Consider the following 16,535-nt stretch of genomic DNA (forward strand, 5'->3'; position numbering starts at 1 on the left):
AAAAAAAATTAACGCCGTTAATATGGGTTTGTGTTAACGCCGTTAATAACGCGTTTAACTGACAGCCCTAACAATATACAAATGCTGGAACAAGTCCCAGTTAGTCCAGCACAGTACACATAGCACTTTTTTATTTTTATTAGATAGAATAGAATAGTAAGTGTTAATATTAACGGGTCAATTGAGTACAAAAAAGATGCATCTTTAGCCGATTCTTGAAAGTGGCTAAAGCTGCTCGAGTTGAGTTAGGCCAGCAGGGAAAAGTCTGTGAAAGTGATTGCAAACTATTGTGCTACTACTACTACTATGTGCGTTTAGTGTCAGGATGTCTGTTTTTGTTTTGGTCTGTGTGACTCCGCCCACTTCCTGTTCACCCAATAGTGTTTCCACTCCCCGGGTTGCCAGTTGGCGGAAACACAGCGTATTGCAGCCTTGGAAACAAACTGGGTCAGAGATTGCAGATTCTACCCAACCTAAAAAGCCTCGGTGTCCATCTAAAAATCTCTATGAACGAGGACAAACGCGAATAAATCAACTCATCAACTTATAGCGTGAAAGTCTCCTCGGCTTTCATTTACAATTGCTCTTGTTCCTGTTGTGTGTCCTCAAACTGGCAACCCGCTTGAGCGTCGAGTCTGAGGAGGAAGGGGCGGGGGCAACAACGATCTCCGTTGTTTCCCTCTGCAGGACTAGGCTGCGCACAACTTAAACAACAGGTTTTATTCAGAAGTTCTCTGACCCCAGCACAGTCATTTCATCACGTCATGTCCTTGTGAAAAAAAGTACCTACTGTTACTCGTACTCTGAATCTCAGATGTACTCTAAATAGAGGAACTGAAACACTGGTTTGCCATGGAAAATCTAATATGGCATAATCCACAGTCTTTCAGTTAAAGGCCCGTATTTACACTTCCCCATTGAGCTCCAATACCACTGTTTCCTTCGTTTTCATTTCAAACGCAAGAAGTTTTCACCTACACATTATCTTTGGCTTCAGGGGTGTTTAAAAGAAACGTGCAGTCAGCTCTGTCTTCCCTGAAGCACAAAGGCGATTCCTTTACTTCTGTACTCAGCAGTTGACAGATAATATGTGACACCTCCATTACTGATGTCACAAAGCTGGGTTTACACTCAATCGTGAAAAGCAGGTATTTTGCAAACGATCTAGTATATCTGTTTCAGTCAGACCAACAGCATGTCGGCTTCTCTCACGACTGTCACAGCGCAGTGTGTTTGACGCACAACAGCTCTGGTGCTGCCAGTCAAGCTTGTCTCAGTATAATACATCACGCTGTGAAGTCTTAGAGGCATTATAGCTTCAGCAACACCTGTGGTCAGGCTGGGCATGTTACGTCTATGCCTGTTTCAGCTCTGACTAACTGGCAGACAGCTGTCAGTCAAGGCATTAGTGAGAGTGGAATGGACTGGGAAGTCTCTGTTAAATTAAACTCCCTTACCGTAAGTCCTTAACCTGCTCCTTAACAGTTTGTGTTTGTCCCTTTGAGCCATTAAGTGAGGAGAGAGTAAATGGTTTTCCTTATTATTTTCTTTTTTATTGGCTATCGCCTGCAAGATCTGTTTGGTGAAATACATGCGGCCTACAGTGGGATCCGGGCAACCTACGAGTGAAACTGCGGCCGGATCCGTTTTTCACATTGTAAACGGGCCTACTATTTTGGCAGCATTTGAGTTTGAGTGTCACATTTTGCCTCAAGAGTTAGTATATGTCCATGCCATGGTGGACAACTGACCAACTGCTTGCATGTTTTGGTGACTTTTGCGAGGGAACTGCCCTGCCAAGAAGCAGGCCTGCTCATTAGGTACCTTAAGTCACTTATGGGCACTATTTCGCCATATTTTGTCAGCGTTTTGTAATTCCATATGTATAATTGTATAGGTTAAATGTGCTTTCTGCACTAAGCAGTTCTTCTGGAGTGATGATGGGGATTGTTACCCAAGTACATGACACTTACGATGACGAAAGTGTATATAATGCATAACAGGTCTTAAAGGTACAGTATGTAAGATTGACTATGCTAACGGTTGAAATGGGTACTGCAGTCCAAATTCAAAATATTGGAGAGGGTTGCCCACCCCTCCTCAGACTCGATGCTCACGCGGGTTGTCAGTTTGAGAGCACGCAACAGGAACGAGTGCAATGAACAATGAAAGGCGACGAGCCTCACACTCTAACTGTGCGTTCACACCGCCGGCGCAGCGCGTCTTGGACGGTGAGAGCGGTATGGAGAGTTGAAGTCAGGTCAACTTTATGATAATGAGCTATGACGCGGTTCGGCGGCAACCAATCAGAATGTAGAAGTGCTCCGCTTGAGAGGAAACTTTGGTCCGATAAGTAAACTTTGGTTCCGACCACATTAGTTCCCAAGCAAAATGGAGGGAGAGGTTGATCATGTGAATTTGATGATAAGGCGCACATTCTTGTTTTTCAGCGTGAATGCATATTAGACTAGCACTTACTAGAACCATGACCACAAAAGCCACACCACACAAATGGCTTTTAATTGGATTATTTAGTTAGCAAACATGTCACTCTAATTGTTAAGTTCTTTCCATCGACCAATTTCTTACTTTCACATTTAACCCTCTGGGGACCAAGGTGTTTTCGGGGTCCTTGAGATGTTTTGACATGCCCTGACATTTGTGCTTTTTTCAGTTGCTTATAAACATATTAATGGCACAGGTGAAATTACACTCTATTTAGCACAAACAGGGCTAACATAATATGTGAGCAATATGTATGTACATGTTTGTATTTTTGAGAGAATATTGTTTATGCATGTTTATTGATAAAATTAAAAATGAAAGTTTCTGAAATAAGGCCACAAAACACATACTAAATATGTGACTGGAAAACAGTCTCGACTAGTCAAACCACGAACGCCATTCATACAGTTCAGAAGTTCACTGAACTTCATTCAGTTCAGCTCACTTAGCACGTCGTTCGTGGTTTGATTAGTCGAGACTGTTTTCCAAAGATGGCTCCTTTCTGTATACACGAAGTGGACTGTCTTCATAAAATATCTTCTTATTAAACGGTCTGTACACTTACAAAGTTCTCAATGCTTCGTTTTGCATGTAGGGACCCTCATTATGTTACTGTGTTCGTGTGTGGGGCTATTTTGAGCCTTGTTAGTGGTATTAACTAGCGATTTCTTTTTAATTATTAAATGCCCCCATTACTAGCGTTATACGCTAAACAGTTTTTAGAAATTAAACTCTTTACATTCGATTATCATGAAAACAAATCACAGAGAACGGTTGACTAGGTACCAATGTTTTATTAGACCAAAGGTTCATTTTGCGCCGGCTTCAGCACTGAATAAACTGATTATGTGAGGAAAGAGCTTATCATTTAATGAATCGACAGTCTATCTTCAACATGCTTGTCATTAAACAGTCATTTTTGATTAATCTTTCTTTGGAATTTACAACAAAAATTGCTTTTTTATTAAGAGAAGACACAAAGGGCCCTATCTTGCACTCGGCGCAAATGACTTAGTACACTGACGCATGTATCATTCCTATTTTGCACCCGCGCAAAGCGGGCTTTTTCCTCCACAGACACACGTCGGTTAACTAAGAAATACACTTGCGCTCCCCGGGGCGGTTCAGCGCAAAGAGGAGGCGTGTTCCGGCGCAAACTTTCCCTCATGCTATTTTGCTGTTCTATAAGACAATTGCGCCACTGACCAGAAAAAACCTAGTCTAAAGTCAGTGGCGCGTTGCGCGTTGTTCATAATGCTATTTTAAGCGCGCATGCTTAGCCATAATCAATGTAGCGTGTGCACAACGCGCATACACTTTGATTCTCTCATCTAAGCAGCAGTTTTCATTTTTGCAAATCATACATTATTACGATAGATAGATAGCTAGATAGATAGATAGATAGATAGATAGATAGATAGATAGATAGATAGATAGATAGATAGATAGATAGATAGATAGACAATTTATTATAAAAGCATACATGTAGCTTACACATTTACCCAAATTATCATACGCCTGTTTAACAGAAGTTAATTTGGGTGGGTTTCTCCATCCCCAATGTCACTTCTCTGTGTTTTACGGCCCTGACGAGAACGTTGCTCTCCTCGGCTGTGAACCGCTCCTGGCACGCGCCTGGCAAATCCGCCGTTATAATAGGAATCCGCTTTAGAACAAGCGCACCTGCTCTTAAAGGGAATGTGAGATGACGCTCTGATTGGTTTATTTCACGTTACGCCCAAACCACACCTATGAATAATGAAGCTACTTCAGACAACCCCTTTTAGATTTGCGCCAGGCGCAAGAGGCATTTATCTCGCCGGGAAAATAGCAACAGCGCCGAGATCCGCCCACAAAGTTTCTTGCGCTTTGCGCTTTGACACTTGCGTTTCAGATCGTTAAAATAGGGCCCAAAGAGTTTTGCGACAGGTTGGAGTCAGTTCACAACGTCTCTCATTCATTTCTATGGTATCCGCAAACATTGGTTGACTGTCATACAATGACAACAGTTGAATTAAGTCAAGGCTATAATGTCAGATAAGTCAGTAGCACCCTCTGCTGGCCTGGAGCCAAAGCAATAGAAAGCTGGTTAAATTAATGTTCTGGGATCAGTACAAGTTAACTCTATTGACATTTGTGACCATGTTGATTATCACAAAAGGAAAAATGTCCTGCTTGTCCCTCTAAAAAACAAAAAGAAAGAAAGGAATTTCTGATTTTCAATGAGACACTTACAGTAGAAGTTATTGAGGCCAATCAGTAAGCGTTAAAATACTCAGTTGCATTAATGTATGCCCAAGACAAACAATATGAGTGTTTACATAATTTTTGTGTATTTTTGTACCTAAAATAACACACACACAAATTATGATATAAACCGCTTTACAGTTGTTTTAACAAAACTTGTGCTCTTAAATCCTCAAAAAACAAAAAAAACAAAAACGTAGTCACTCTTTAAGTTACTAAATTGTATTTTTTTTTTTGTGTCTGGAATTCTGTATTTATCAGAATTATCCATTTTATAAAGTTGTTTTCTGTCTGATTAGAAATGTAATGCTCGCATGTTTGCTGTTATTACAAGAAGTTGCTGGTTGGCGATGTGGTTTTATTGTCCTGAGCCGATGCTCTCACAGGTCATGAACTGGTGTTTGTATCCTCTCTTCATCATTAGTGTCGCCGCTGGGAAACAGCTTTGATTATTGCAGTGGGAAAGTGAGAAGGTGGTTTAGATACTCTGACCCGTAACAACTGTACTTTCATCCCCAATCTTTCGCTGAGCCTTTCACATGTAGCGGTCCTGCTGGCTCGAAGCGTGTTCCCTGGCAGCGCATCTGTTACAACGCCTCATTTCTGTCTTCCCACTCTTCGGCTTCTCCAGATTTGATTCATCACGTCCAGAACGTCGACATGAATGTATAATGAATGTTCTCAAAGTCACATGCCAAATATACATGCACATACATGGTTTTACATTGTACTTGCATTAAAAAAAAAAAAAAAATACTTGCATGTAATTACAGCTGTAAATAATTTCTGTAATTCGCCTTTGGCTAAGCCCCGCCCCCCTTAGTTACTGTTGCTACGTCCGACAAACAAACTTCATCTGGGCTCTGGTATCAACATGGCTTATGCTGTGACAGCTCTTCCTGCTAAAATTTGATCAAACTTTTATAAAGCAGCAAATAAAGTGTCCGATAGAAGTAGGCAAAAGGGGCTGCAATATACGTTTGAAGGCTATATTCACGACATACAGGTGAAACGCAAGGAACAACAAGGCATCCAAACAGAGGCAAAAGCACACCGGTCACAGTCAACAAATGACCCACGGCATATCCTACTAATGGAGACGGAGGCTGGGACTCACAATATCACGGAGCAACACTGTTCATGCAAAGCTGGAGGTCTCTATTCACTTTTATAATCGTTATTACAAAGCAAACGGACTACGCGAGTATAACGCTGTATTTATTAGCAGCGTGTGCTAGACGACACTTGTCAGGATTTGACTTCGGTTTTGGGAAGGGAAAAAAATGGACACCCCCCTCCAACCTCTGGGAAACGCGTATCTGTGTTACAAATGCCCCAGGCACAACGTTTAACCATATTTTTGATAAAACTACGACGGTAATAGACCAATTTTCAGTTGGTAAACATGGTGACGTTTTTTTGTGGGCGGAGCTTAGGTGGAGGCAGAACGATCCCTCTGGCCGCTTCACTAACGTAAAGTCTGCAAGTTTTGTTAGCTTGTTTTTAACAATGACTGGAGGAAATCCGATTTTATCTTGATCTGCAAATGTCACTCAGTGTCCAGGACCGCGATTGTTATTTGCAAAAGTTAATTTTAACGGACGGAACCAGATTGGCCGACCCGTACACTCATTGAGGATCTGACAGGATTAACGTTAATGCTACCTCCGGTTGAGTGGCCTGACTTCTACACCTACCTGATAGAGAAACGGAGGGCATATAAATCTTTAGATGCCTATAACTATGTGCTGAATGGTGATGTGCAAGACTTGTGTGGTACGATCTGCAGTTCTGCCTCCAGCGCCCAGAAGACGACAATGTAAAGAGTGACATTACGGTGCAATTTTAATGAGGTGAATATTTTCTAGAAATAAAAAATTGCAGATAAAGCATATTAATTTTTCATTGATTCTTGCACCCAACAACACAACAAGATGACATTTAATAATAAGAAGAATAATTTAAGATCCTTATTTTGTAGCCGAATCTGTGCTGGTTTGTATTTGCTGCCTCCAGTTTTCCCTCTGTTCTTCCACCAGCTAGCGCCGTGACGTAACTGTGACGTCGGCTGGAAATTGGTCTATAGCCGGCCGAGACCAAAAATATGAGACGCCTGTGTTAAAGTCAAGGGGGTAATCCATCGACCGGAAGTTGAAGCCGGCCGGGTGCCGCCATGTTGTAGCAGAACTTCACTTGCGTTAGCATTTCCATTGACTCCCATTCATTTTTGCGTCACTTTGACAGCGAATAACTTTAAATCTGAGGCGTTTAAAGACTCCATTTGTCCATTATTTATTTCTAAAGAAACACGACAATGTATAAAGGGCTCCATTACCTTCTATGTTACACTATGGCCCCGTAGAAACAGATTTAGTAAAAATAGGCTAACGATTGCGTCATAACCACTCGACTCTCTGTCGCGCTGTACAGAAATGACCGTACAGACAGGAGGAGAAGCTCGCAGGCAATCGGGGGACGTCCCGTCAAGGGAGAAGCCCATAGATAATGAGTCCATAAAAGCAACAGAATACTTACTCCTGCTCACTCACGCCAAAGAACTCTTTGCTCAAGTTCCCCGTCTCTGCAAGATTAACGTTGGCAGTTTTCACGCACAGCTACTAGAAGAGTAACGTCTGTCAGACAGGTTGCTCACGTCATCAAGCTTAGTTTGAGTCGGTCTGAGTCTGCGCGTCAGGAACGGAAGTGCTCAAAAATCGCTAAAAGTGGGCTTCAACTGTCTCAACTGAGTTCCAATGAGATGGCTCTGTCCATTTCTTTTACTGTCTATGGTTAAAGTCAATGGAGCGCTGTGAAAAAGTGTCGGACCTCTGTGGGAGCTCGTTCTTGGCTGCGCTGTGATTGGTCAATCTACATTCTAGGGTGTGGCTTAGCCAAAGGCGAATTACATCTGTAATTACACTATTGACCTTCCCTGGTAACACTTTATTTTACAGTGTCCTTGTTACATGTACTTACCATAGTAATAACAGTAGATTATTCATAATTACATGCAACTAAACCTCAACCAAACCCTAATTCTACCCTAACCCTATAGTAAGTACATGTAGTTAAACATAAACTTAAACTTAAACTTAAACCAAGCCATACCAACAAACCTGTGCCTAAGCTTACTCGTGTCACACCTCAATAGCAGCACAAGTGTTTCGCAATACAATATGAGCACGATACGTTTTTGATGAATGTACAGAAAAGTTAAAGACACCTGATATGAAGTGTGAGTGGAAAACTTGTTTAGTTCTTGTGTTTGCAGCTTTACCTCACTGTACGTGTCTTTGGATAGATAGCATCTGCTAAATGAAGGACTGTAATTTAAATGTAAATGTAAACGTGAATGCGTTCTGGTGGCCGGATTAAAGCCAGCTCTTCCTGATGCCTGGTCCTTGTGAATGGAAAGCTATTTATTTGAGTTTGATCTCAAGGGTTTGTAATGACAGAACGTACAGGATTATTGAGTAGCTGAAAGACAAAACATTAGCTTAAGACACTGAAATATAAATGCTTTAAATGTATAGTAAAAAGATAATAACTGGACGGAATTCAGTTTTTTTTATAGCGCGTTCAGTCGACTGATTCAAACCTACAGCTCAAGAGTTGTTTTGAGTACAGCTAGCAATGACTATATATTAGGAAGACGTGTTGTCTTGTTATGATTTAGCCTCTTTCTTAAAAGAAAAGCATAATCTCAATAATTGTTGTTTTCAATGAGTTCACAAAAACACTTAATTCATAGCCATAAAGTCATATAAAGCCCCACGATCTAATGCTGGTGTTTTGAGGCAGTTATATTAGGGTTTAATTTTCCTTTACAGAGCCATTTATACTGATAGACAGCATATGTGTGTGTGTGTTTGCGATGGTTGTCACGTTCACATGTTGGTTGCAGATTCTCATGCCCAGTGTACAGATAGCAAGTCTTTCTCATGACAGAACTGCTGCTTTACTGCGATTAGAGCTCTATTAACCCCGTCACATCTCATTTACATCACGTCCAATGTCTGATGCACTAACCCTCTGTACACTTGTGTAGCGCACTTACACCAGACAACTCCAATCTAGAGAAAATACTGTAGCAGAGCAGTGAACATGCTCAATAAACAGTGTAAATGATTGAATATCTCACCATAACATAACTGTCTCTGTTACAAAACTGAGGCATTCTTCAGAATCTCTTAAAGAGGTAGTTCACCCAAACACCCTCGCCCTCGTGTTGTTACAAATGGACTTTCAATGGAGGGACTTGAATATCTAAGGTTTCGTTAAAAATATCTTCATTTGTGTTAGCATTTGAACGGCATGAGGGGGAAAAACTGAATTTTCATTTCCGGGTGAAACAAATTTATGAAAAAAAAAAAAGCTAACTGTGTTTTTCACATCGCTGCATTACATTCTACATAATGTACATATAAAGATGCATGTGCCGCTACCTACATTAGATTTGTGGGTTTAATGACCTTTTCACACCAAATGAAACTAAACGGAAATGTCTGGTTGAAGATCTGCATTAACCCTTTAATGCCTGACATGAAATCATAGTGAGAAAATTAAACAAGTCAAGTGGAATGAACAATTTATTGAACCTGTAGACAAGTTTGCATATGTGTTTTGTTGCGTATCATGGTTGATACATCAGGCTTTTATGGCTCGTACAGTAGGATATGGAGGAGACGAAACAAGTTTTATTCAGAGGCCAAAACTGAGCAAAGATGATATTCTGATGCTTGTCATCTAAATCTGCGAGATCTGTATAACAATATAGCAGATTTATATAATATACATGTAAGTATCTGCCAATAACATGTCTTAGTAAGATGGTTTATGATCAAAGTGCTGTTGTTTTGTCTTTCTTTGCTTTTTTGTGAGAGGGAGAAACATAATGCAGTGCAATACAATGATGACTGAGAGATGAACAAATAAACGTTCCTCATAACACTGATGGATCACATTTGATCAGAATTGTTTTGAAAAATGATGCATGGATGATAAGTTTCTTCAGTCCAGTAAGTGTTCACATTGAAATATCACTAACAATATCAAAGTAATTCTTACATTTACTTGATAAAAATCAGTAAAGAGACAAGTGAAGCGCGAGCTGAAGGGGAACACTGAACCGAGGCCGTTTCACCCGATACAAATGTTGGTTATGAAGTCACAATATGTGTCTGTTTTGTTCTTCAGGAGGGAATTTGTGATGCGCTGCTGTTGATAATATGTAACATTAATTTTCTTTCTAGATCATAAAGGAGTGCTGTTTTTGTCCCCACTGCATTGTTTGGTTTGTGTCCTAAAGTGAGTTGGTCTGTGCCTGTGGTTTTCCCTGCAGAAATATAAGCCGGGCAGATGTGATGACATCCTGAAGTGGAAGCCGCCCAGCCACAACTCTGTCGATTTCAGACTGAAGATCACCAAAGTCGGCGGCGAGGGGTGAGTCACCGTCGCCATGGCAACTGCATTCACTACGCGCCAATCAATGCCAAACATCCCAACGCATCCGTACAAACTTCCCACAACTCGCACGGAGACAGACACATCCAGGCCACGCGCGTGTTTCTGGAGGATTCCTCATGTGTGCCGTCTCGATGATGTGTCGAGCGATTATGAAAGTCACACACAAGTCGAAAAAAAGTTTTCAAGTCGCCGCTTTTATGATCATAATATGCACCAAAATGTGATTTGTGAGGCCCGTTCCTGAACAGACTGGTGACTTTGATTATGTGCGGCTTGACATTTCTCTCATAGAGTGTGAGTTCTCTAGCGTTCCTCTTGTCCATCTGTCCAGACCGCAGGCATTACTGTCCTCAAATGAGCTTATCTTTCCAATGCAGGCGATCCAGAGGGAGAGCGCTGACCCTTCTGCACAAACAAAGACACTGTTTTTGTTTCTTCGTGTGTAAATCCTGTGAAGAAGCTTATATTTCACTCCACAAATCTAAAGAAAAAACAACAAATTTTGCATTAGAATGAGTTTTTTATAAGGAGAATTGAGCATGTTTTTCTAATACCCACAAATGCACGACACTGTAAATTTAAAATAACAATATATTTAGATTTAGATTTAGAACCTTTAATTTATGCTGATTTTGAAGTGCCCCTATAATACCATTTTAAAGGTTCCTAATTTTGTTTTGGAGTCTCTTACAACACTTTTTCAATGACTCTCAAACAACTCAATGGATGAATCAGTCTCTCTAAACCCCTTCTTTCCGTGAGCCTACTCTGCTCTGATTGGTCAGATGGCTCAGTCTGTTGTGATTGGTCTACTCTGCTCTGATTGGTCAGATGGCTCAGTCTGTTGTGATTGGTCTACTCTGCTCTGATTGGTCAGATGATCCAGTCTGTTGTGATTGGTCTACTCTGCTCTGATTGGTCAGATGGCCCAGTCTGTTGTGATTGGTCTACTCTGCTCTTATTGGTCAGATGATCCAGTCTGTTGTGATTGGTCTACTCTGCTCTGATTGGTCAGATGGCCCAGTCTGTTGTGATTGGTCTACTCTGCTCTGATTGGTCAGATGGCCCAGTCTGTTGTGATTGGTCTACTCTGCTCTGATTGGTCAGATGGCCCAGTCTGTTGTGATTAGTCTACTCTGCTCTGATTGGTCAGATGATCCAGTCTGTTGTGATTGGTCGACTCTGCTCTGATTGGTCAGATGACCCAGTCTGTTGTGATTGGTCTACTCTGCTCTGATTGGTCAGATGGCCCAGTCTGTTGTGATTGGTCGACTCTGGTCTGATTGGTCAGATGGCTCAGTCTGTTGTGATTGGTCTACTCTGCTCTGATTGGTCAGATGGCCCAGTCTGTTGTGATTGGTCTACTCTGCTCTGATTGGTCAGATGGCCTAGTCTGTTGTGATTGGTCTACTCTGCTCTGATTGGTCAGATGGCTCAGTCTGTTGTGATCAGTGTTGGTCAAGTTACGTGGATATAGTAATTAGTTACTGATTACTGATTACTTCTCCAAGAAAGTATTCCAGTTACTTTACTGATTACTTATTTTCAAAAGTAATTAGTTACTTTACTAGTTACTTTACTAAGTTACTTTTCAAAAACATGATGCCCAACCTGAATACGCTATAAAGCAATAGACCTTTCAGCCTAATTCTATTCTTTCTGCATATTCCATCATCTAAAATGCAATCAAATGAAACACTCTTTTTTTAACTTGTTTTATTAGTTTCAATATTTTAACTTTATGCACATTGTATCAAGCAACAATTTTGATGAAAGACTTTTGATGAACATTTAAACCTATTTTCTGCACATTCCACCATATTTTAATGAAATAAAGAAAGTCCTTCTTCTGTTAACTTATATTTCTGCATATTCCAGCATATAAAATAAATATTTTTTTTGTAAAATCCTTCATTCGAATAGATTTAAATAAAATACAGCAATAAAATAATTAAAATGAAAGTCTCTCCTGACTGTATTCCAAATTATTAACACTTACGTCTTTTAACAGTAAAGTGCAGAGAGGAGTAAAAATGAGTTTACCAAAACAGCCATGTCATGTCAGTTGGGGGTTCAGGGTTTTTTTCAGTAAGTTTCACATTCCTGTGCCGGCTTGCGGGTGCTTGCTCAGATTTGAGGTGGAATTTTGACATTCTCCAACGGGGGTCCTGTTTCTAGATCAGGATGCTCTCTGCACACGCAAGGTCTCTCGCTCGCTCTCCCTCTCTGCGGGTGCGCTACGCGGTCTCTGTCTCGCGTGCACGCTCGCTCTAGATTCCGGGAGATTTGAACTAATTTGCGGTATAACTAGTCGATCACGAGTGGCTCAACAGGTAGATCTATAGATAAACTCATCTTTCAGGCATTTGACCGACCGGGTTGACACTTCAGCGTGAGAAATCGGGGGTGTGGCGTGTGAGACCAATCAAATGCGTGTCTCTCTCCTGCGCTCCACGTTGTCTCTTGTTCAACACTACACATTTCGGTGTATACCACTGACGTCGCGGCGCTCATACATCATTGTCACTCACGCACGACTCATGGCACGAGCCAGTCTCACGAAACAAAATGACGGTTAACTACCGCAGTAACGCAGCCTGCTTACGGGGAAGTAACAGTAATCTAATTACTGTTTTTGCAATTGTAATCCCTTACTTTACTCGTTACTTGAAAAAAGTAATTGGATTACAGTAACGCGTTCCTTCTAACTCTTCTCTGATTGGTCAGATGGCTCAGTCTGTTGTGATTGGTCTACTCTGCTCTGATTGGTCAGATGACCCCGTCTGTTGTGATTGGTCTACTCTGCTCTGATTGGTCAGATGACCCAGTCTGTTGTGATTGGTCTACTCTGCTCTGATTGGTCAGATGATCCAGTCTTTTGTGATTGGTCTACTCTGCTCTGATTGGTCAGATGGCTCAGTCTGTTGTGATTGGTCTACTCTGCTCTGATTGGTCAGATGGCTCAGTCTGTTGTGATTGGTCTACTCTTCTCTGATTGGTCAGATGGCTCAGTCTGTTGTGATTGGTCTACTCTGCTCTGATTGGTCAGATGGCTCAGTCTGTTGTGATTGGTCTACTCTGCTCTGATTGGTCAGATGACCCAGTCTGTTGTGATTGGTCTACTCTGCTCTGATTGGTCAGATGATCCAGTCTGTTGTGATTGGTCTACTCTGCTCTGATTGGTCAGATGACCCAGTCTGTTGTGATTGGTCTACTCTGCTCTGATTGGTCAGATGATCCAGTCTGTTGTGATTGGTCTACTCTGCTCTGATTGGTCTGATGGCTCAGTCTGTTGTGATTGGTCTACTCTGCTCTGATTGGTCAGATGATCCAGTCTGTTGTGATTGGTCTACTCTGCTCTGATTGGTCTGATGGCTCAGTCTGTTGTGATTGGTCTACTCTGCTCTGATTGGTCAGATGGTTCAGTCTGATTTGATTTGTCTACGCTGCTCTTATTGGTCAGAGGGCTCAGTCTGTTGTGATTGGTCTACTCTGCTCATTAGAGATCTCATTTAGATCCTCACAGAGATTTGAGAAGCAGTCGTCAGAAGGTTATCCTGCTGTTGTATTGCTGTGGTCATTTCAACCACAGACTCTTCACATCCTCATCCTTTAGAAGTGTTTACAAAGAGAATTGGCTTTTTCAGAGCAGAAAACACGACATGAAAACTTCTCGACATGAACACACATGAACCAGCTGGGGTGTTTGAGAGTCGAAGCAGACGCTGTTAGCGGGCAGCCAAGGAAGACCATAGGCGAGCATTATGCTAATGTGTTACCGCGTTACGTATGCAGGTCACGGAAATGACACTGACATTCCTGACGACTCGTATTGGCGGTTCAGAGTCCATTCTTTCTTTTGGTAGACAATAACTTTATTAATCGTGCACTTTCGACTTTACAACTTGCAGACCGTTTACATTCACAAACAGCTCTATTACACACTGCATGAAAGGTAAAAACCATAATAGGGGCACAACATTTTTATTGCAATAATGGGAATCTTATAATCATCAACAATGAGTGTTACAAGCAAACTCAAAGTAAGAGATCTGGGTGCAATGCAGTGGGTGGAAATGTAATATTTTTTTTTTTTTACTTGACTAGAACTTGTTTTCATGAGGTTAATTCAAATATTGTAATGCTTGTTTGCGTTTTGGTACTGGAATTGGACAATCCTTGTGTGTTATGTTGTGCCTTGAGGAAGGTACACGCTGGATGTGTTCTTGCTAAGCAGTGCAGTGGAACAGATCGCCGGGGTCTCGGGACATGTTTTAGAAACCAGGCTTGTCATCACCATCTGTCCGTAATTAAGATATTATTATGGTGTATTACTAATAAGACATTGCTGCAGGTAAATTCGGAACAGTTCAAGGAACGAAAACCGTAAACAACAAAACGATTTCCAGAATGTTAGAGAAACAATATTCATTTCCGTCAAACACAATCAATTTTCATGGCATCATTTCATGGTTCAAAATCCCCACTTGCAATTTCTCTCATGCCTCCCTTGTCTCTCCCAAAACACCATAAACCACAGCACAATAAAATATTTTTATGATAAGCTTTTTCTTGCCCATAGAAGCCTGTTTTAAAGAAGCTTTATTTTGTTTAATGTATTGAGGCAGTGTCTTTGAAATACATTTTTGGAAGCTTATTGATGGTAATTTGTCTAGTGTGTAACAGAATTTTATATTTATAAAGAAAATGTTTATTTATAATCTTACAGATAATTAATGCTGCGAATAGGACACTAAATCCAGAATCTAAATGCAAACTGCAAGTTTTTACACTAAGCAACATGTACTGTAAATACTGTCCTGCACAGCAGAATGGGGAAGAACGCAGAGAACCTCAGCGGGCATTTGCTGTGTTACTTTGCCAAATGTTTAAATAGAAACAAAAATAAAAAATGTATGCAGTATAATGCAAAAGCATGCTCTGTGTGCTTTCCATCATGCTCTTGCAGTATGAGGTTAAGAGTTCACCCGTCCAGTGCCAGATTCTGCACCAGGAATGACACTTTTGTCGATGCCTTAAGATCTGCATCGGTGTATTCAAGGATATAGCTTTCATTTAAAAAGAATGTTAAGCTTTCTTTTATTTCACATTAACCATCTGGAAAGGAGGCTAGAACTTAAAATGCTGTTTCTGTGTCTAAACCCTGAGGCAAATGCACAGTTGTTACTGTATACTCGGTGTCCCGCACCCACACTCTTCTCATTGGTCTATTGGCGTAAAGACTGACACGGATGCCCTGCGCTTTATTAAAAGACAAGCCATTTTTATAAGCTCAAAAAAAAAAGAAAATAGCAAGAAGCTATGGAGAAAGACGTTCGTCTGACGCATGTATACGTAGAGCAAACCTTAAAAATAGATCAGACAGGACGCATGAATGGAGGCTCGACTCTTGGGGCAAAGATGGATTCATAAGGCTGCTTGCAAAAGCGTTTTAAACTCACAAACAAATAGATATGCTGTTATCAAATAAAAATAATGGTAATACTTTAGTTTAGAGTCCAATTCTCACTATTAACTAGTTGCTTATTAGCATGCATATTACTAGGATATTAATACTTATAAAGCACATATTAATGCCTTATTATGCATGACCATATTCTACATCCCGTAATCCACCCAATACCTAAACTTAACAACTACCTTACTAACTATTAATAAGCAGTAATTACGAGTTTGAGGCAAAGGTCAGTTAATAGTTAGTTAATAGTGACAATTGGACCCTAATCTAAAGTGTGATCAAAATAGTAATAATGATGATAAGAGTCACTGAAGTGAACTGAATAGCCACTGGTAATTATTTCCTTATTTTTATTTAACCAGGAAATAAAAGTCTTGAGATTTTAAATCTCTTTTACATGAGGGTCCTGGCCACGACTTCATAAACAAATATTTAAACATAAAACAAATTATTTTACATATACAACATGTACACATATCACTCAAAACTATTAAAATCAGGTAAATCCAAAACCAAATCATTTCAAATATCCATAAGTGAATTTAGAGAGAGCAACTCTTTAAAGCACGGAGCAGCATAACTAAACACCCTTTCACCTATATGTGTGTGTGGACTTTCAGGATATTTATAAAAACAAGAGTTCTTTACACCTCTTTGAATGGTTTACTGCTGTGAATAAGAGGGAAGCAAACCCAGAGTCATTTCATAAATAAATATGTACCAGTGCTTAAGTCTACGGGATGACAACGCAGGCCATCCAACCCGAGACTACTGTCAACAATAATGGTAATGGCTTTTGAATTAGTAATAAACCTTAATGCTCCGTGATAAACAGAGT

General features: G+C 40.6%; 1 protein-coding gene across 1 annotated transcript in view; it reads left to right on the forward strand.

Moving 5' to 3' along the window:
• Positions 1-16,535, forward strand: part of rngtt (RNA guanylyltransferase and 5'-phosphatase) — a 135,125-nt gene that overhangs the window by 101,097 nt on the left and 17,493 nt on the right. Inside the window, exon 13 of the mRNA XM_056247449.1 lies at positions 10,094-10,194. Within this exon, the coding sequence (XP_056103424.1) occupies positions 10,094-10,194 (101 nt within the window). The remainder of the gene's footprint in view (positions 1-10,093; positions 10,195-16,535) is intronic.

The sequence above is a fragment of the Rhinichthys klamathensis genome, unplaced genomic scaffold (assembly GCF_029890125.1).
Source record: "Rhinichthys klamathensis goyatoka isolate OS25496 unplaced genomic scaffold, OSU_Roscu_1.1 h1tg000001l_1, whole genome shotgun sequence".
Classification (NCBI taxonomy): Eukaryota; Metazoa; Chordata; class Actinopteri; order Cypriniformes; family Leuciscidae; genus Rhinichthys; species Rhinichthys klamathensis.